Raw genomic sequence first — 22,854 nt, 5'->3', positions numbered from 1 at the left:
CACAGTTTTATCCAAGGCCACTTCTGATCACAGTGTGAGTTTAATATAGAATCTGTCCTTTTCCACGTTGAGTACTTAGCAAAGCCTTTGAAAAGTGTTTCAGAATATCTCAAAATTATACACTGGAGAGGCAGGCTCTTGGCATTTAACAATGCCACTGTTCAAAGATGCTCTTTCCTTGTCCTTTTCATGGCACTTGACCTTTTAGTGGAATTCTCTCTGAGCAGTGTGAAAATATCAAAATAAAACCCTACAGAAAAGGACAAGCACTGCAACTGGATGTCACCTCCCACCCACCACTCAGACACTCACAGACTGGCAGTGTCTCTCAAAGATGAGAGGTAGAAAAAGAGATTAAACTCTGTAGTGTCCTCAAGTGGGTTTCCCAAATCAGAACGTTCATTCCCTGTTTCAGGGAATTAACCACCACCCTTCCAAAATCACAAGAGTGTCTTCATGTGGGTCAGTATAGTTGATATTCAATCAAGCGTTAGTATCAGTAAAGAGCACATAAATTGAAAGACATGACCAAAGTATTCAAGAAAATAAAATTAAAGTCAGTCACAAAGGGTCCTTAAAGGGAGCCCACAGACACGCACCCTCGGTGAGAGGGTGAGAAGTCTGAATCCAATTCCATTTCTGGAAGAGAAACTAAGATATAATACCCTGGATATATAGGCCTGCCTGCATCTGTGCCCATAAACTTGTCTTTCCTCCTATTGCAGTGGGTGAACTTTCCATGCCCTTATCTAAATCAGCCCCTCTGCGAGCACCTCCGATCCCATCCCCTCATCTACACAGAGATATAGCCCTAGCATTTTCTCTCTGTCTTCTGCGTCTTCAGTTTTCCTTCCACTACTGGATCACTGCCAGCACGCAGAGATGGCTACCATCCAGTGGTATATAAGGATGGGAGGGGCAGTGGGTCCTGGGAGCCGGTGATGATGGCATACATTGTACAGAACTTAACACAACAACAAAACTGACTAAAGCCAGTCTGCTTTCTGCAACCACCATGTGCTGGCAGTTCTAAGCCCTGTCTGAAGTAAAATGCCCCCCTTTTTAATTAGCATAGTGTTTATTTATTTATTTATTTATTTTTAGAGAGGGGAATGGAGGGTGAAAGAGATGGAGAGAAACATCAATGTGTGGTTGCCTCTCACACACCCTCCACTGGGGACCTGACCTGCAACCCAGGCATGTGCTCTGACTGGGAATCAAACCGGTGACCACTTGGGTTTGTAGTCTGGTACTCAATCCACTGAGCCACACCAGCCAGGCATAGCATAGTGCTCTAAATAATTGCTGAATTACTGTTGAGTTTCAGTAATGCACACGTAAGCTTCAAATATCACATTTTAATGTCTCGTCATTTAATAAACACTGTCTTCTATCCAGAAGTTAATTTGGAAACTCCTAGTTACACAGTTGAATCTAGGACATAGGTGGATTCAGATACATATGTTCATTGGGGAAGTACCTAATGGTCCAGAGTTGTTCAAACTTGCTTCAGCTGCAGTTCTTCTCCACATTCCCTTTGCTACTCCATGTTCCTGGGTTTAAACCATGGATTCAGAATAAGCAATGACTACAAACATAAGAAACAGCACCTGAGTTACTTCAACTGTCATTCTATGTGACATTTGGAGTTGCTATTTGTGTCTTTAAATTTTTAAAAAGTTATTTTCTTGCCTATGTTTTCCTCTAGGAATTTTTTTTTGGGTGCTGTTACTTATATTTAAGTCTTTTATTCACCTTGAATTTACTTTTCTGTATGGTGTAAGTTGGTGATCAAGTTTCTTTTTTTTTCATGTAGCTGTCCAGCTCTTCCAACACCATTTGTTGAAGAGGCTAATTTTACTCCATTTTCTGCTTCTTCCCCTTTTGTCAAATACTAATTGACCATAGAGACTTGGGTTTATTTCAGGGCTCTCTAGTCTGTTCCATTGGTCTATGTGTCTGTTCTTAAACAAGTACTAGGCTGTTTTGATTTCACTGATATGTCCCCTAGAGCAAGAGACATGAAAAAATAAACAAATGGGATCTCATCAAAATAAAAAGCTTCTGCATGGCTAACGAAAACAGCATTAAAATGAAAAGAGAACAAAAAGTATGGAAAAACATATTTGCCAATGATACCTCAGACAAGAGTTTGATCTCCAAAATATATAAAGAATTCATATGACTCCACTCCAGGAAGACAAACAACCCAATTAAAAAATTAGGCAAAGGACTTGAACAGACACTTTTCCAAAGAGGACATCCAGAGGGCCCAGGGACATGTGAAAGGATGTGCAGCATCACCAGCCATCAGAGAGATGCAAATTAAAACCACAATGAGATACCACCTCACATGGGTCAGAATGGTTCTCATTAATAAATCAACAAACAAGTGCTGGTGAGGATGTGGATAAAAGGGAACCCTAGTACACTGTGGGAATGCAGACTGGTGCAGCCACTGTGGAAAACAGTATGGAATTTCCTCAGAAAACTAATAATGGAACTTCCTTTTGACTTGGAAATATCATTGCTGGGATTATATCCTAAGAACCCTGAAGCACCAACCCAAAAGAACCTATGCACCCAATGTTCATAGCAGCACAATTTACAACAGCGAAGTGTTGGAAGCAACCTAAGTGCCCATCAGTAAATGAATGGATCAAAAACTATGGTACAGTTACACAATGGAATACTATGCAGCAGAAAGAAAGAAGGAGCTCCTACCCTTTAGGACTGCATGGATGAAACTGGAGAGCATTATGCTAGGTGAAATAAGGCAGGTAGTAAAAGACAAACACCATATGATCTAACCTATAAGCGGAACTTAATCAACAAAACAAACAAGCATGCAAAATATAACCAAACACATTGAAATTAGGAACAAACTGACAGTAACCAGGGGTGAGATGGGAGAGGGAAATGGTGGAAAAAGGGAGAAGGGTTTTCAGAAACATATATAAAGGACACATGGACAAAACCAAAGTGGGGTAAAGATCAAGGGTGGGAAGTGGGGATGGCTGTCGTGGGGAGTGGTGGGAGGAAAATGGAGACAACTGTACTTGAACAACATCAAAAAACAGAAGATAAATAAAATTTTAAAAAGTGAAATAGAATGTGAAGGGCAAAATGTAATATTTTTGCTTGGTAAGTTTTGTTTGGTTACTTTACAATGAAATATTCATTGTATTTGAGTAATAACATCTTTAAAATCAAATTATATTCTTCTATTTTAATAATTGTTTTAAAACTAAAGAAGAAATCAAGAAAATAATACATTCAAGTTGCTTAAATTGTACCTTTTGAATATATCTTTATTAAAATGCACTTATTAGTTACTGGGCAACTATTTATAGAATGTTAGTACACTAAAGTGTAACAAAGAACTGAAGTACAAACTGTTAGGTAAATAAAAGAGCTATTGAATAAATAATTGTGGTTTTCTTTTTACCCTGCAAAAACTTGGAGGAATTTGCAGGTGTTTACAATACTATGAAACCAGCAACTACTTCATAATTATTCTAAATTTCATAACAAAATCTAAAGTGAGATCTCCTCACCAACATGAAATGACATTGACATTGTAAATTTTTTCCTGGTGGAGCTCTATCAAGGAAAAACTTAAAGGCAAAACAAGAGGTGGTTGAAGCAATGGCTTAATTCATAGTTTATGAAAACTTGGAAGAAATACTAGCTGGCATATCCAAGCACCTATGATAGAAACAACACAAGATTCAGATGACATGGACCAGAAAGATGACATAGTCCCATTTTCTGTAATCATTAACAATGAAGAAGAGAAGGAAATATTCAGCAGGAGTCAACACCAATAAGATTAAAAGGAAAAAAATGAAGGAGAGACACTAGTAAAGACCAAGACTAAGACTTTGGTCTTAAGAAGGGGAGGGATAGTAAAAAAGATCTCATCCTCACTATGGACAGCTGCTGTCCCGATGTTCATATTTACAATAAAGCCCCTCAAAAAAGCCATCTACTATCTTCACACCCACTTGCGTTGTCTGTCAAGGCCATCGATGACTTCCATGTTGCTAATTCCAACAGTCAATTCTTAGTCCTCCTCTCACCCCATCAGCAACAGTTGAGGCAGCTGATTACACTTTAGCTGGCTACTCATCTTCAGTCTCCTTTATCGAATCATTCTCCTTTTCCTGACCTTTACACTTCAGAATCCAAAAACTCAGTCCTCAGACCACTTCTGCTCTTCATATGCACTCAGGTGAGCTCATCCATTCTGTTTTTAGTACTTATCTCTCTAAATGCTCCATCTCCAGCTCAGCCCTCTTTTCAATTATACACCCAACTGTTGTTACCTCCTGTCTCCTCTTGGATGTCTAATAGGCATCTTAAAGTTAATACATCCAAACCTGAATTTCTGACTCTCTCCCCAAAACCTGCTCTTACAACAGTCTTCCTTTCTCCATAAAAGACAGCTCCATTTTTCAGTTGTTCAGGACCAAAATCTGGGAGTCATTTTTGTTTCCCTTCTTTCCCTCATGCTGGGAATCCCATCCAATCCATCAGCATGCCTATTAGCTCTGTATTTCCAGTGGGTTCTGAGTCTCAGCATTTCTCATCTCCCCTCACCATTCCTAGTTACCATCTCTTCCCACTTGAATGATTGCAATTATTTGCTTTCTGCCCTCTCTGCTTCAGCCGTCGAGCCCCTTCTATGGCCATAGGATCATGTTAACCTGTAGTTCAGTTTATGTCACCCCTTCACACAAAACCTTCTAGTGGTTCCTATCTCACTCAGAATGGAATCTAAAGTCCTTACCGTAGCCTACAGAGCCCTGTGTGATCTGCTTCTTTCACCTACCCACAGCCTCTCTAATGCCACCTCCCATCCGTCCTCCTTGGTTACTCTGCTCCTGCCACCCAGTCACCAGTCTACCCACCTGGCTATTCCTCTGATAGGCTAAGAGTGCTCTGATTTAAGCACTTTTGCATTAGCAATTGCCTCTGGGACACACTCTTCTTTGTGTGTCCTTGGTGGCTCTCTTCTCCACTTCTTTCAGGTCTCTGCTAGAATGTCATCTCATTAGAGATGACATTCCCTGACCAGCCTACCTTCTGGTCACTCTTCTGCCACTCTGATGCTTACCCCCACCCCCACACTGCAGTCTGTCTTCTCACTTGACATCTGTCTATTATCTGACTTGCTCCACTAATATATCCTCTACAAGGACAGGAATTTACTGCTTTGTGATTGCTTAACCTCAGTGCCTAGAAAAATACAGGCGCATAGTTGGCCCCCAGTAAACACTAGAATCAGCAAGACAACTAACTGAAACAATGCATTTTAAGGTGATTCAATTTGGCCAAATAAAGCAGCCAATGTCTTAAACAAGCTCTATTCTTCAGAGTCTGGAAGACCTTTCTGGGAGCGCCTCAGATGTTTAGCCACTTTCATAGACTTATTCATGCTATAAGGTTTTGGGAACTATATTGTTCTAACAGCCTTTACAAAAGAGGACAACATCCAGCCAGAAATATTTCTGAGAAGACTGTGCCCATCTTGAAAAGACGATGCCCCTTTACTGATATTCTAAGGACCAAACTGGGTGAGAAGCCTTGTTCCTGAGTCAGGAATATTCTCCTGAGAGCATATTTATGCTTGTTCTCACCTAAAAATCTGAAAGGAGAATCCTAGGCTGAAGTTTTTGAGAGACCACATTGACCCCAATATACGCAACTGGAGCTTAGAGATCAAACAGGATGGATTCATTATAATATTTTATAAATCTTCTCAAGTAAGCAGATTTAAAGCTCATTAGAAACAGTTTGTTTGATATCTTTTAAGAAAGGCACTATTTTTCTGTTCCTAGTACTTAGAAATGTTTAGAGATAAGCATGGTTATTTAAATCTTTGGGATGTGTAAATTTGTAGTCAACAGCATTTTTAGACAAAGCATTAAGAACATTTTAAAATGTTTGTCTAGTGCATTAAGTTTAATTATACTCCACTGGACTCAAAATGCTTTGAGATGCTTTACACACTGCCCCCAAGATCTTGTATTGATCATAATACAAGCACCACCAAATTCAAATGCAGTTTCTAAGTAGCAGCTTGCATGCGAGCGCCCTCTTCTGTTTCCAGAGTATACTGCAAAATACCTTCTTACATAGAATTCACACCAATTCTGGGCAGTACCAAATGGGCTTTTCAGGAAAATGCCCATACACACAATCAAATTCTTTACATAAGTTATTCTCCCATCTGAGGTTTGGAAGGCTGTTCTGGAGAAGATGCAGGGGGGAATATGGAGGAAAAGCTGCAATCCCAGAAGTCTAATTAATGACAATTTGCATTTCTTCCCCAGGAAGTCTCATAGAAATTAACTTTAATCTTTTAAAATATAAATTTTGGGTGTTGAGTATCTGACAGAGTAAACCAGCAATTTCCAACCAGTGTGCTTCAAAAGGCACACCGGTGCACTGCAAGAATTTTTACAACATGCAATACCTGACTAGTCAGGGTCACTTTTCTCTTTTCCCTTTGATTGTCAAATTTTTAAAAAATGACAAAAGCCAACACAATAGCCACCTGGTGTAAATGAATCAAAATTATACCTATTTTTAAAAATCATGCCCTGGCTGGTGTAGCTCAGTGGATTGAGCACAGGCCTGTGAAGCAAAGGGTCGCTGGTTTGATTCCTAGTCAGGGCACATGCCTGGGTTGTAGGCCAGGTCCCCAGTAGGGGACACATGAGAGGCCACCACACATTGATGTTTCTCTCCCTCTCTTTCTCCTTCCCTTCCCCTCTCTCTAAAAATAAATAAATAAAAATAAAATAAAATCAGATTGGCAAAAAATGTATTTTTTGGTGTGCCACAGGTGCCATGAGATGAAATAAGGTAAAAACCAGTGCAGTATAAAGATTTTGTATTATAAAGTCAGACCACTAAAATTTCTACAGTCACTAAACAATGTTATAGCAATAAATTTTTTAAATGGGGCAACTAGTCTTTTCCTTTTCTTTACAAATAGAACATAACTTTAAAGGCATAATAGTATTACCTGCAACATTTATCTGTTATTTTTAGTAACTTAACTATTTGCTTTCTGACCAACAATTCTGCCTTGTTTTAAAAGTTAATTTACAGCCAAATTCATATTTAGATGCCAATTTGAAGTAGGAACTTTTAAATACAATTGTAACAAGAAAAATCTTTTGAATCATATACACTGGGAAAATATGCAGGTAATTGCATTGTGCCCCATGAAATTGCCATCAAGAAATTGCCATCAGAAGGTTCAATGCAATACACCCAGCCCTGTGCTGTAGGACCCTGGCTCTGAGTATAAAACATACCTGGAGTAGCTCCAGGGAGTAGGGAGGGGCGAGGTGAGAGCAAAATCTAGTGGAAACACCATGCGTACACAAAGTGGGTAAAGTTGACCCAGAACAGAAAAGAATTGGTGGATGAGAATTTCAGAAATTTTGTTTCAAATATGATCAGTTTATGACACTTAATCCTTTACTGTTTCTTAGGAATTAGAGCCAAGCCCTGTTGATTCCAATGGTAGCTAAAATGATGCTTAATGATCTGGACTCTATGAAGTTTTATTTCCTGCTGCAGTTTTGAAATTTAACTTTAATAGCTTGATAAACATTGAATTTCAACACTTGGCATTGAGAGGAGCAGAGTTTGCTACCCCAAAACATGCCTTTGGGGGGGATATTGATTATTTTTACCTGGTTATTTTTAAAACATAAAAGACTCAGGATAACCTTTGACCTTCCCCTTGCCTAAAAGAATTTAAATAGAGAACCTGCTCAAAGGAAGGAACTATCATCATAGATAGCTGGAGTGTGACTGAACTAAGTGTGATGGAGAAGGAGGAATCCACCCAGGCCCATTGGATCCCAGGCCTCTGTCCACTGTTAAAGACGGCCCAGCAAACACTTGTTTACAAATGTTTGCTTTTCATCTCCATGTGAATTACCTTCTTCCAGTCTGGAGTTCCAAACCACCACCTCCCCCTCCCCCACTTCCGGAATCGCTGCATGCACATACGTAACAAACTAGGTTGTTTTCTCCTGTTAACCTGCCTCATGTCAATTTGATTAGAACAACTTAGAAGAGCAAGAAAAAAATTATTCTCCCCCTCCCCCCCCAAGAGCTTTCTCATAAAAACAGTGGGTAGAGAGGTGTGTTAGGTTGGTTTATATTAGAACTGATTTATCTTCAAATCTCTCATGGCCTCTGCCCTCAACACACACAACTGTCTGAAATATATTCTGCACAATTATATAAAAATAGTTTTCTAAACTTTAAAAATTGTTGTTAAATGCATATCATATCTATACCACTAGTTGCCAAAGTTTGAAAACTCCTTAGAATTCTCCTGCAAAGTTTGTCCTATTGTCAAAAAAACTTGTGAATGACTGAGTAGTAGGTGTCCCATGAGCTCACTTGTCCAGGTTACCCACACCTTTCATCGTCTTTACCTTACTTTACAAAACTGTAAGTTTTAGAAAACTGATAACACATGTAACACAAGTCCATACAAATGCAAATTAATTGTGGGGCCTTAGGGGAAATTGATTATTGACTATTGCCCTATGGACAGATCCATTTGACGTTTATTTGTACATTCATTTCAGAATTCCTTGTTTCCTACAATGTCTCTCTGCTCTTTGAATTCTCCTTGGAACCAGCTGTAACATCTTAACTGTTTCCTCATTAGTTAATGAGTTAAGTAAAACACTGGGCACATACTCACACTATTCCTTTAGGAGAGTAATGATTATATCCTCTTTTAAAAGTCACAAATCACAGTTTGGCGGTGTTATTCTTCCAGGATGTGTCAAGATGCCACGCTCACTGACTCAGTAGTAAAGCAGCATACACTTGCCTGACAGAGAGTCGATTGTTTAAGGTTATTGAAATTGATTTCACACCTTTGAAGAATAGCCCCAGACCTTGTAAAAGAAGACGTAAGTCCATCGCACAGCCAGAATCATTTGAAATACATCTTTAATTTTTAAAAACCAATATGCAATCTACCAAATACTTTGTTACATGATTATTAAGGCTCAATCTGTTTTATATTTGTGTTGCTAGGACATACAGTAATATTTTAAGTACGATACAATACTTCATCATTATTAAGGAAGGCCTTCTAACTGAATTTATAAGAAAAGGGCACTCTCATACACACAGCTTCAGAATGAAGGGACTAAACCCTAGAACTGTCTAATACATAAATCAGGTTTTCAAAAAACATCCGGCCTTTATTTATGTGCTGCAAAGTATTTCTTCATACTTTTGAAAATGAATAAGCTATTTCTATTCCCATAGAAAAAGTAAATGTCCTTAAATTCTGATCTGTACAACTGATCAATAATTAATCATTAAGCCATGAATTCATTCACACGGTTAATATGATCCTTTGACTGGTAAGATGACCAGACCTGAACAATCAGAGCAGGACAGCTAGTCAGACACCGGTCCAGTCCTTGGAAACAGGCCATGTGTCAGTACTCCGACTGGTCCCCGAATGGTCAGACTCAGAAAGGGTTCCTCGACATTACGTAAACTAAAATCCTGGCAAGGAGTAGTTCCTCCTTCACTCTCTACGGTACTTCCCAACCTTAAAATCAGGGGTTTGTGTTACTGTAGTCGTCGTCTCTAAGATCATCCTTTATTTTCTAGCAAAGGAGAGTCTTCTTAATTTGTAAGTCTAAGTGGACCCTACCTGATTTTTCACTCACAGTACATTTGACCTGCCATTTCTGAGGTCAGAAGAATTGTATTAAAAAGCCTCTCTTCCCTTCAAAGAATGTTAATTTAATGCTAAGTAATGAATATTTAAGGCTCCTAATAGATGTGCAAATTAACAATTATGCCATAGCACCCCACTGTTAATGCTATCAACCTCTGCATTACAGCCGAAACTCAATTTGGGCTTCAGTCAGTGGTTTGTTACTGTGTTTCCAACAGTGAATCTGGAGATGCTCCTGAAGCCTGGATGGCTGGGAAGTAAGTGACCCCAGCAGTGAGGCAACCACAGAGACTGGGCAACCTGTGCAGCAGGAGGGGCAATTAATTGAACCCTTTGCTGAAATTATTTTGAGGTGTAAATATTCATTAAGTTCAAGTGAATCAGACTCTGAGTTCTTTATGGGCAGGATGCCACCAAACAGATTTGAAAGCACGGGCAGTAACCAACCCCGCTGACGTCCCTGGGAGATGGAGCAGCGTCAGTCACCTCCAGCCATCTCCGTGCTAGTGCTGAGCTGACTGAAGTCGCTCCAGAATGTGCTGCACCAGATGATGGAGAAAGAGGAAGGATTTGTTTTAACGTACATACAGATGTGCCCTCCAATACATCAACAGGGAGTCTCAAGCACATGATATTATGAGCAATGCATCAAGTGGAGTTAAAAAGAGCAATAACAATTCATTTTAACAGTCAACTTCTGCATTCCTTGCTGTTACAGCAAAATAATGAAAAGCAATAAAATCTGCTGATTGATACAAACCATCATACATGTTTGCTATAATCTGGTTTTGGAACACAGTACAATGAATGTAACATAATATTAAATAAAACATGAGACATAAACTCTGGGCTGACAAATAAATGTTGTTGGGGAGAACATTATTATATCACTTTGATTCAAAACAAGTCTGGTAAATAGAGAAAAATACCTCCTAATAATATTTTAGAGTCAACATAAATTGAAGATGTATTAATACCAAATGGAGGACTTTGTTTTTCAGGCTAAGAAATACCTAGAATATAGATTTCATACATTTTTAAATTTGACCTTTTGCTGTAAATATTGAAAGGAAATTATAAACAGAATTATAACTGCAAATGCCATCGGCTTTTCATTAGAAATCAAACATTTAGCTGATTGAAGAATAAAAATGTCACTTCTTAAAAATCTAGGGAAAATAATCTAGCACCTTTCCTTTTTCTTTTAAAGAAAAATACTCTAAATTTAGTAGCACTAGCTTAAAATAATGATAATACACGTTAGACTTCTACTCAAGAAAGGCTTGTGTCAATCACAAGTAAAACTTTATCAAAACACATTCTTAAGAGTCTGTACTTTGGGGAAAGATTCATGAATTTTAAAAACTCATCTTTAATGCACATATATATTTTAACTAGTGTCCAATACTGAGATACCATTTTATTTTTTTAATATTTTATTTATTTATCTTTAGAGGGGAAGGGAAGGAGAGAGGGAGAGAAATATCAATGTATGGTTGCCTCTGCCGAGGACACACAATGTATCATGTGTCCCCTGCCAGGAAGTGGCCTGCAACCCAAGCATGTGCCCTGACTGGGAATCGAACCGTGATCCTCTGGTTCGCAGGCCCACGCTCAATCCACTGAGCTGTACCAGCCAGGACCTGAGATACCATTTTAAAAGAAATCTGTCTGAGCCAAAGGCAATAGGTCTTAGTGACTTGTACTGAAATATATATATACCAACAGAAATAGTTTTTTGCACCACTTATCAGAATACTAATACATTTTTTAAAACAAAAACAACCATGAGGGAAAGACAGGCACCAACCCCCGCCGATGACTACTCGCAGTGTGGTGAGAGGGCAGGAAGATAGCAATTCAGAACCACAGACACTGCCACCTCCCCACTGTAGCTTGTGGTTTCAGCATCATTCTCCACCAAGCCACGCTTCGGAGATGAGCAAGGGGGAAAATTCAGTATTTCGGTTTGTTTCCTTTGATTGCCTCACCCTCCACTGCAGGTGCTGACATAGCAAGAAGAAATAGGGACTGGAGGATAATAAATACGACACCTGGGTAATCCAGAGCACAAAACAATCAGCCACTGAGTAATCAAAAACCAGAAACCCTTTAGCCAAGCTGGCTGTTGGGTCACACATTGAATAAGAGTACCTTTGAGTTTCAGTCGGAAGCAGAAACATCACGCAACTTATAGGCACAATTTAGACCAAATGCATGGTGCGCAAACATATCAAAAGCATGAAATATGTTGTTTGGTTTCAGGTCTAAACTTCTCTAAACACAGCCACTGGACCTGTCCTCGGACCTCTATTCAGAAGTCATTGCCACTATGCGTCAGCAAAACGGTGTGTGGTTTCTGTAAATTAACTATACGAAAAGTGGGTCGTCATCATTGACTCTTGCTACTCCTACTGAGTTATGCAGTCACTGGCTTTATCTGGGTCTTCTCCGTCGATTTTAATCCACTTCTTTTCTATTTCAACCTGTTACACAAAAGCAAAACATGGGCAGCATTAACAAGTGCAACACTGCACTAGCATGTGCTCAGTCCCAATTCCACCGTGACGCGAGGACAGTAGCCACAACACCCTCTGCATGCAGACACAGCCCTCCTGCCTTCTCGAGCCAGCTCCGCAGTGATGCACTCCCCTCCACTTTTGGGCAACAGAGCCCCCCACCCCCAAATCCTTCCCTCTAGGGTCAAATCTTAAAAAGAACTAAAACTCTCCCCTCTTCTAAGTCAAATTTAGTTTTTATACAATGTACACAGAATACGTATATTGATAAGACAGAGACATACCCAGCTGGCTAGGTATGTGATCAGTGCCAATTCACAGCTCCAGGCTTTGACCCACCTGAGGGTCACAACCCCGCCCCCTCAAATCATCTCTCTGATAAACTAAAACAAACCAGTAGTTCACAAACCAGTAAACCAGCTGGGCCCCTTGACTTTTCCGTCTCACCTCAGGTGTTACCTCCCCATGGAGGTCCTCCCGGACCACTCCTGACAAGGAGGCCCTCCCGGACCACTCCTGACAAGGAGGCCCCTGTCACTCTCTATCCTACCTTCCTCACTTTATTCTCTCCTTAGAATCTGTCCCTATTTGAAATTATATTACTGACCTGTTTGCTAGTCATTTTTTGTTCCCTCACTAAAAGGTGAGCTGCATGAGGACAGGGACCTATCTCTCATTCCCTCTTGTGTCCCAGCATCGAGAACAGCACCTGGCACTTTGAAATTGCTCAATAAATTCCTGTTAAATATAAGAGGATGTTTGGAAGCTGACTGCCACCAAGTGCAGGTCAGTTAGTAAATGCTATTGAAGCTAGAGACTTCATTACGTAATCTGGAGCTGTCCTCAAAAACGATGTGAAACTGGCACATCCCAGGAATAGGAAACTAGGTATAAATGAAGACTCCGTGCGCACTTGACCCACATTTCAGTCACACCTGGTACTTATATACCCAGTGATACCGGCAGGTTCCCCAAATGCAAACTCTGAGATGGAGGCCAGCGTGCAGAAAGTTTACTGGGGAGTGCTGCTGGGGTTGACACCTGTTGAGGAAGGGGACGGAGAGAAGGAAACAACAGGAAAGGGGAGAAGCTCGGCAGCAATGTGGACACAGCGAGGGCTTCAGCCCCTCCCCAGGGAGAGTCGAAGCTGGCTGGCTAAGAGGGCTCTGCAGAGTTACCCAAGCTGAAGCAAAGAGTCTTTACACCCCTGCACACATCAGTCTCAGGACAAAAACTGCCCCAGGAAGGGGCAGGATCTGGAGGTTTCTTCAGCCAGGACAATTCCCAGCTGCTGGGGGAGCACGTGGTTAGGTCCCCAGGGAGCTGCACAGGACAGCCACCCATCACTAATTTTATCAATAAAAAAAACCCCCACCAGATCCAAACATATACACTTCTAAACAGATCACCCAAAATAAAGAAGAATCCTGACATATTATAGAACCACCAGTTGTTCATGATGTCATATAATCACACTACTTTTTTTAAAAATATTTTATTTATCTTTAGAGGGGAAGGGAAGGAGAGAAGGAGAGAAATATCAATGTACGGTTGCTTCTTGTGAGTCCCCTGCTGGGAACTGGCCTTCAACCCAGGCACGTGCCCTGACTGGGAATCGAATCTCGATCGTGTGGTTCGCAGGCCCGCACTCAATCCACTGAGATACACCAGCCAGGGCTAATCACACTACTTTTTAAAAAATATTTATTTATCTTTAGAGAGAGGGGAAGAGAGGGAGAAAGAGAGGGAGAGAAACATCAATGTGTAGTTGCATCTCACATGGCCCCCACTGGGGACCTGGCTGCAACCCAGGCATGTGCCCTGAGTGGGAATTGAACCAGTGACTCTTTGGTCTACAGCTGGCACTCAATCCCTGAGCTACATACACCAGCCAGGGCTAATCACACTATTTTTGATAGGAATAAATGAGTGGAAAATCAGAGTGGCATTAATCGTAGCTGAGATTTAAGCAACATAGATTTAAAATGATATTAGAAAATATAAAATGTTATTCATGTGCAAGAAAAGATATAAATTCTAAACAGAACACCTACTTGTTCTTTGCTATTTAATTTTTTTACTTTGGAAATATTTTCTTTTTTAAATTATTATTATTAGTATAACTGTTGCAGTTTTCTGTTATTCTCATCCAGTGTTTTGGAGGTTTTATTAGATTTTATTTATTTATTTTTAGAGACGGAAGGGAGCGAAACATCAATGTGTGGTTGTCTCTCGCGTGCCCCCTACTGGGGACCTGGTCCACAACCCAGGCATGTACCTAAGCCTGGGAATCGAACCAGTGACCCTTGTGTCTGCAGGCCAGCACTCAATCCACTGGGCCACACCAGCCAGGGCTGGAAATATTTTCTAATGAAAAAAGTTTGTAAACAAAATCAGTACCATGTCACCATTTCTAGATACTATGAGAAATATATGGCAGAAATTATCTCTACATTTACTTACTAACTTTGAAGATGAGAAGGAAAGCCAGGTTAGAAACAGGTACAAATAGATGTCACTCTTTAATTCATCTGGCCAAAGAATGCGGAAGCAATGATGGTGAACATTTAAAATTGTCGCAGCGGAGTAACAGCATTTCCAAGGGGTGCTTCACAGAATACAGTTCCAGAAGATACTGACACATGTCTAACCTAATCAATAAGTTAGGGTAAACTGGGTTAAGGTTAACGAGTTCCTTTACTGCAGGACTTCCAGAGCCTTCATTTAACATTAATTTTGTGTACGGCATTCCCAAACTTCTTTTTTTCTTGGATACATGTTCCACTGAACACATATTGGGAAATGCTATTCTAACATAATTTTTATTATAAACATGCTTCTGAAATGTGAATTCATGTTTAATGCCCTGTTTTTCACTAAGAGTTGAATTAAGTATGTGGCACTGTGTGCTCAGGCTCCTAATATTCTCTAAAACTGAGGGGATAAACTAGGTTCGCTAGTGACCCTCAAAGTTCCATGGTCAAGCTCTTTTCTAGGTCAAAAAAGATATGAACACACACACACATTCACACACATACATGGTCACGTAAGAGGGCAAAGCGAATATTCAAAGCCAAAACAGGTCACAGCGCTAGAAGCCCCAGCGGAAGCCAAAGGGGTTCCGGGCGTACCTGGATGTTGTAGCAAGCTCGATGATGAACGTGTTTCTGCGGCTGGACATCGCTCTCCATCCCCAGAGACCTGACCTCCGTCCTTGAGGCAGGCGTGTCAAGCACCCCAAACTGAACAGTAGCAAATGGATACCAATCGGAGGGAATTTCTTGGTCTGATCCAAGTTCCAGTTTGTATGACAAACAATGAGGATGATCAGGACCTTGAAGAAAAAACCACATTGTCAGTCGAAGTAGTTCAATGGCCGCTGAACATTTCTCCCTAACGCCAGAGACCACATCCCTCTCTTTAATAAACAATTCCATTAGCACTGGGGCAGCGCGAATTCCATTTGAACAAAATACCATTGAAATTCACAATTCTGTACTAACTAGGGGAAAATCTGGGATTTTTAGTACTAGCTTTAAAATAAATACAATTTTATTACTATGTACGTATATACATTAACCCCTAAAAATGTTTTTAGTTAGAAGTATGCTACGTTTCTTTTTAAAAGATAAGTAACATTTATGTTAAGTATCATTATTTGGCTACAGTGTGTATTTTTGGCTCAGTACCAAAAAATTCTCTTAAGTAGACTGAATAAGCTTTTACAATAATTCTTAATTTATTCATTATCTTACCACTCTTCTACTGACAAGTTAATGCAAAGGTAAACTTTTGCCTAAAATAGTTCATATTATTAAAAATTCTGATTTTTTAAAGGTTTTATTTATTTATTTTTAGAGAGAGGAGAAAGAGAGGGAGAGAAACATCAATGTGTGGTTGCCTCTCCCACGCTCCTTACTGGGGACCTGGTCTGCAACCCAGGCATGTGCCCTGACTGGGAATTGAATGGTGACCCTTTGCTTCACAGTCTGGCACTCAATCCACTGAGCCACACCAGCCAGGGCAAAAATTTTAATTATTTTTTAAAGTTAAACTTAACGAAATTTTTATTACGTTTCAGAAAATATTCTAGCCAAGAATTTCTTTTTCAGTAGAACAAGACTAAAACTATATTTTAGTACATTAATTTCCATTCACCCCTCTTAAAGCTTTCATGATGTACAGTGTAGAAGAGATGGTCATATCAGTTTTCAATGTTTCAATCTAATACTTGTTTTCATTTAACTCAATCTGTCATTTATTGAGCATCTATTCTGTCAGGCCAGGCTCTGTGCCACACCTAGGGATATCAGATAAGTGCAAAAATTGTAAGTGTGATCATGTAACGTGTATGTGTGTGTGTGATAATAGAATAAAAAATATTTTCACTGTAATCACTGCAGTAACTCTAAATGTCCCATGATTCTGTGGCATTTTGCACAACATCTACATATCCAATGAAACTATCTTTCCTTCAATAAATGTATGAGGTGACAGTAATTTCAAAGCCATATTAAATTACTACCACACTGACAGATCTTCAGAAAGAACACTTCCATCAGAATATAGCTTTAGGCACAAAAACAAGAGTTTAAGGGATTTCACTTAATTCTAAAAGATAAATTGCCTTTCATTCCTTACAACCTGTTTCTTGTAGAGAGACTAATAGAATTCTAAGGCTGTAAAAGGCCTTGAAAAGTCATCAATCAATTAAACAACAGAGGCTCATTACCATCTCCACTACTTACAGGTGGGGTAGGACAACAGGGCTTCTGAGGTGCTGTAAGCCACCCAGATCACTGCAGGCAAGAGATAACTTTATTCACACACACACACCCCCAGGGGAGATTGCACAATCCATTACCATTTCTAGTCTTCTGCTTGCAGTGAGGATACATTAAGTTCATGTAACCTAATTCAGAAACTCTTACATCCTTTAAGACATACAGTGCATAAGAACGCAACCACTGAACCCAGGTTGCCAAGAGTCCGGTTGCAGCTGCTCTACTCAATAGCCATGTAATCCCAGGCAAGTTATGTAATCTGAGACCCCGTTTCTCCACCGGAAAATGGGGGTGACGGTGCTGATAATAATAACATAAACCTCACAGGGTTGTGGTGAAGGTTAAACAAAGCAGTCGGCAGACGCAGGGAGCAGTGGTACACGGCTGAAGTGGTATAAGTGGATGTGGGGGAGACGTGATTACTTTGCAAAATTAACCCAATTAGATTATAAATCCAATGTGTTATTTAATTACTATAATTTTGCCAATGAAGAGACTGTGAACTCTACATTTTTAGAGCTGAAAATTATATTGGAGATGATCTGATTTGATATTCACATTTTAAAGGCAAAAACTGTTTGGGAATCTTTCGCTATCAAAATGACCCAAGTTGAAGACCTAATATTCTAAAAAACATTAGATACAAAACCCTTCTACTTGCTTTTCTAAACAACTGCTCCTTTAAATTTTCTAAACAACTGCTCCTTTAAATTTTCTGGCATATTTTCCTTGGCTTTTAAAAACTCTAAATGCTCTACAATGTTTGATAACATACTACCTCTTTAAACCTGGATCCGTGAGGAGAGGTATCATGTCTGTCCCTAGGACAATGTCTGGCATATTTGGAGCTTAGCTAGTATTTGACAAATTTACAAGCAAATGAATAAAAGACACGGGAAAATCAAGTAATTTATCTCAGTACTGACCAGCAGGGGGCACTCTTGAGCTTTGGTAATTGTTAATCTCTCAGGATAACTCTCAAGATGAGGGGGAGGTAGACAGTTGGGGCTGCAAATTACATCTCCTTAGGTCTACTACAGTAGCTATCTGGTCCCTCTTGAACCAATGTATTTCATGTCTGAAACAGAACTGTTGAGAGCTGGTGGGTGTGGAAGGAGAAGGACACAAGTGGAGGAGGAGAAAGCAACCAATGTGTTTGTGACAGAAAGCAAAGAGAAAAAGTAAAGGCAAATTATACTAAAAATTGGTAAAATTGGGAAGGCAGAGATACATTTGTTAATTAACCCTCTACCACTCCCCCTCCCCCTTCTAATTCTGTGTCACCATCTGTACCCCCCTTGGCTAACAACGCTCTCATTCATTCCCCACTTTTCGTCTTCCTTTCTTTCCCCACTCCCCTCGTTCCCAATGTCCCCACTCCTCCAACTTCACCCCCTAACCCCACCAAAGCCTGTCCTAAGGAAAAGCTCCTCCGCTCCTTTGCTGTCCTTCACACCTTAGTCTGAATGAACTATCTGAGCTCCCTGCCCAAGCCCACCTTTGCTGCAAAATGAAAGACCTGCTCACTGTTAAAGGAACACTGTGCCAGTAGGAGACATTTAAGGGGCCAGCAGCCCTTCTCACCTCCCTCGAAATCATGTGCAAGTGAAAAAGAAGTCAATCCTGATCTCAAAAATCCACAGGAAGAAAGGCATAATTTTTGTAAATGAACACCTAGTAGACTACTTCTTAGATTCTTTTCATTTTCCATGTTTAAGTATTTTTTCTGACAGTATAGGTTTTTCAGGAACTAACTTGGTAAGCATAATATTTTAAAGACTTTAAAAAAATTCACTGTTCTCTAAACACCCAACTGATTTAAAAGTCATATAGGAAAATAGAGTCGCAGTCTCAGACCCTGTTTTTCTGGGTGTGGCCTATGGGCCGGCAGCATTGGCACCACCTGAGGATGGGTGGGAAACACAGCTATCAGGCCCCACATGTTGAATAACAGCCTACATTTACCAAGTGATCCATGTGCAACACAAGTTTAAGATGCACTACTTAGGACAAAGATTCCCTCTGCAGCCCAACCTCACTATTTCTATGCTTCTCCAGAGGCAAGTGGCCAGGCACCCTCTCATTCTCTGCATTCACTCCCCCACCCCCACAGCGGTGAAGCCACAAGACAGGACCATGGGATCCCATCCACCTCAGAGCCACACCACGCCCTCCAGACTCTACCTGCCACAGTCCTCCTCTTTGCATGCAGACCTGATCTGAACAAAGCAGCTTTGCTCCCAAAGCATCTGTTCTGTCTATTATCACTGGAATGCTTGTAAAATGTTGTTCTGTGTGGGCCTGATGCTATGAAAGTCTTCAAAAAGAATCCTGAAGACCAAGATCAAGTCCAGCTGCCTTTCTGGGAATACCCACTATTGTAATTGCTCTTACTGAACTCAACTGCTAGTAAATACAGGTATGAGGGCAAAACGGAACTCCAGGAGACACGGGGATAGAGTGCCGGGTGCAATGATCTCTGCCTAGGGGGCCATAATAGGTTCCATAGGTCAGTAGTTCTCAACCCCTGGTCATAGACCCCAGGTCAGTAGTTCCCAGTCCTGGCTGCCTGGGAGAGCCTTTCATGAGCACTCATACCTGGGTCTCCCTCTACCAGTCATAGCTGGGAGGGGCCCTAAACATGGGCATGAGGATTTTAAAGCTCTAATGATTCTATGGACTCTAGACAGGCAGCCAGGGCTGGGAAACAGACAGATTTTAAAAGGAAGAATGATGACAAGGATCCCAGTTCCACCCCAGCTAATGACACCATTGCCCACCTATTCCTCAAAGCCAGTAAGCCCGCCTCCTCCCACCCCCTTCCTTTCCCCCAGACCCACAGGTTATCTGTCACTATCTCAGGGGCACCTCTTCTGAATCTCCTCACCCCCGCCCCTCACCTCCTCAGTGAAAGGCAGTCTTATTACAAACAGCCCGGAGCAAAACTAAAGGAAGAAGAGGTACTGCCTAAGAATATGGATGACAGATCTTTAAAGGTTAATTAGGGAATCTGATGTCAACTACAAATGTTCCCTCGATGCCACCACCTGCAACAAAACCCTAGCCTAGGATGATATTTATGATATTTAAAACAATTTTAAGTTAACTTATCTGGTAGAAACAAGCACAAGAGGATGCAATAAGCCAGCTGTTTAACTAAATGTTCCATTTCCCACCAAGCAATGTATAAAGTATATCCTCAGCTGACTGGAGTTACCATCTGTCTCAGCCTGGTTTCAATCCAAGGAGGAGGGTGAAAACATTGAAGCTATTTCACATAAAAAGCAATGTGGGGTGTTGAATATTTACTTGAATGTTTATCAGGAAGCCGGTCTATCTTCCATACCACGGCCCGGTAGGCACTCTCATACTTTGCTGACCCCACAGTGACCTGGATGACAGGTTCAGACTCAGGTTCATGTAAACTCCCCAGACATGCCCGGCGGTTCATTTTGGCTTTCAGGGACTTCTGCCTCTGGAGGTTCATAGTCCAGAGAGCCTTGATCCACTGCGATGGGACAGGAAAGTGTATCATTATGTTGTCACAGGACCTCAAGGAGCTGGCCTGGGATGATCTCTGAAGCAATGGGGTCATGTTGACAAAGGCCTGAAGCTCCACGTATGCCCCCTGCACAACCACTACAGACTTGAGGGAAAAGGGGAGCTCCTCCCCGTCATACAAAGTCTTGAAACGCATCAGCTCAAACCGGCAGGCATCCAGGGGTACGAACTTAATGATTCTCGACTGCTCAAATTCTTGTGCTTTCACACACTTATGAAAATGGTATTCAAGAATATCAATCCCCTTCTTTTCTGGGTCTGTTTCAAAATAGTGTTCATTTCGCTTTTGCAACTCAAGATCATTCAATGTTAAAAAGCATTCCGTGTTCCCATTCACAAAGCAGAGGCAAGAGATTTGAGTTATCACAGCACTTTCAACCAATTTTCCTTCTTCTTTGGTGATTTTACCCCAAAAGTTGTCCACGATTTCCAGGGAAATTTCTTGTTCCTCGTAATTCTTTTTTGGTTTTGAAACAGCTGGCAGCTTCACCAGCTCCTCCTCCACAGTAGTCAGAAAGTCGAGGAAGTCATGGTACTCTGTGGACCCCAACTTTAGCATCTGTTCTATGTCTGGCTCGTGAACAACTTCTGTCTTAGAATGGTATTTTCTTTTTTCTGTGTAAGACACATGTTCAATCTTCACAGTATGGATTTTTCCTGTTACACTAAAGTTCTCAATTTTGTGTTCAGAAAGTCTGCATTGTGGCTCAAGCTGTAACTCTTTAAATGGTTTTTCTAACCCCTTCTCATAATACATTTGCAAAATTCCTCCAGGTAAGACTTTTAAAAAAATTGGTCCCCACTGACGAGAGGACATCATATTCTTCTTCTCAGGAATTCTCAGCATGAAAGACCACCCAGTTTTGGGCTGACTCCTGAAAAGAGTGTGGGGGATAAAGGAAGAGGTGGTGTCTTCAGCATAGAGACACTGCATAGACAAATTTCCAAACGAATCTTGATTCTCGGCGGATTGCAGATGTTCAAGCTTCTTACAGATGTAGTTGAGTGAACACTGGTTTAGGCTTTTTTGATCAATTGTCATTTCTTTGTCTCTTGACGGGAACCCCTTTCTGCTTCCTGGAGGGTCAAAGGTGAGCTGGGAAGCACTGCCTTCTTCTTTCCAAAATGGACTTGAAAAGGCACAGTCCTCCTGGAAATACTGAAACTGGAGAGCATCACTTTGGAATGCTAGGCTTTCGGTCTGTGGAGAACTGACTTCATCTGGAAGACCCACTTTGGGAGCTGGATGTGGACATGAGTGGTCACTGGGTAAGGAAGCAGGTGGTAAGCAGGTTGGCTGAGTAGACGATGAGGAAGAATCTGCTCCAGGTGCTGTGAGTGGACTGTTTGGAGCTAATTCTGGAATAGGATAGAGCACATGAGTCCCTGCTTTGGGGATGCCAGGAATTCCTGGGAAGTCTTTGGTAGGAGTAGAAAGAGGAGAGTTACTTGGAGGTCCTGGACTGAAGTAAAAGTCTATGATGGGTGAGGGGAGAGGGGTACTACTGGTGGAGGAAGATCCACTGGGAAATTCCTTAGGACCAGAAAGGTTCAGCTTAAGTCCATTTGGCCTACAGATGCCTTGATTTTCCAGAGGTAAATTCTTTGACCTTTGAGAAGTCTGAAATTCAGGGTCATCATCAAATGTGACCCAGTTGCCTGGGTTCGTAGAACACATCTTTGAAATCAGATGGTGATCTTGTCAATGAGTCAGATGTGTTGTCTCTGTTAAAGGAGAAAAAGAAAATAAGGATATAAAATGAGGGAAAAAATTCAAGTGACTAGCAGTCTTTGGTTCTGAGAAATATTTGGATTTAAAAGCACCCAGATTTACAGATTAACTGAGTTTAAAGAAATGCTTTAAATCTATAACACTTCTGATGACTGAATGGATTTAAAGTATAATATCTAACCATATATTGTGACAAGATTTTAGATTTAAGGACACACATAGGCTGAAAGTAAAAGGACAGAAAAAATATTTTATGCAACTAGAAATCAAAAGAGAGCAGGGATAGCCATATTAATATCAGACAAAATAACTCAAAGTCAAAAACTGTCACAAGAGACAAAGAAGGACACTATATAATAATAATAGAGTCAACTCACCAGAGAGATATAACAATTGCAAGTATATATAAACTCAACACCAGAGAACCCAAATATATAAAGCAAACATTAAAAAACTAAATGGAGAAATAGAAATACAATAATAGATTTCAATATACCACTTTCAATAATG

At 40.6% G+C, this 22,854-nt stretch overlaps 1 protein-coding gene across 8 annotated transcripts in view; it reads right to left on the bottom strand.

The window, feature by feature from the left end:
* Positions 1-8,983: 8,983 nt before the first annotated feature.
* STON1 (stonin 1) overlaps positions 8,984-22,854 on the bottom strand; it is a 47,838-nt gene continuing 33,967 nt past the window's right edge. For 6 of the 8 annotated variants that reach the window (XM_037047850.1, XM_037047854.1, XM_037047851.1 and 3 more), the window contains 4 exons: positions 20,361-22,337; positions 15,399-15,601; positions 11,392-12,234; positions 8,984-11,155 (listed from right to left, as the gene is read on the bottom strand). In XM_037047850.1, coding sequence (XP_036903745.1) covers positions 12,160-12,234; positions 15,399-15,601; positions 20,361-22,290 — 2,208 coding nt within the window. In that variant the 5' untranslated portion in view covers positions 22,291-22,337 and the 3' untranslated portion in view covers positions 8,984-11,155; positions 11,392-12,159. Of the gene's footprint in view, positions 11,156-11,391; positions 12,235-15,398; positions 15,602-20,360; positions 22,338-22,721; positions 22,742-22,854 lie in introns of those variants that run through there. The other 2 variants (XM_037047856.1, XM_037047857.1) reach the window with 2 other exon arrangements.

The sequence above is a fragment of the Sturnira hondurensis genome, unplaced genomic scaffold, assembly GCF_014824575.4.
Source record: "Sturnira hondurensis isolate 20B ecotype Veracruz unplaced genomic scaffold, ASM1482457v3 Scaffold0006413, whole genome shotgun sequence".
NCBI lineage: Eukaryota > Metazoa > Chordata > Mammalia > Chiroptera > Phyllostomidae > Sturnira > Sturnira hondurensis.
Note: the sequence above shows the minus strand (reverse complement) of the source record. Positions and strands in the feature narration are given on the sequence as shown.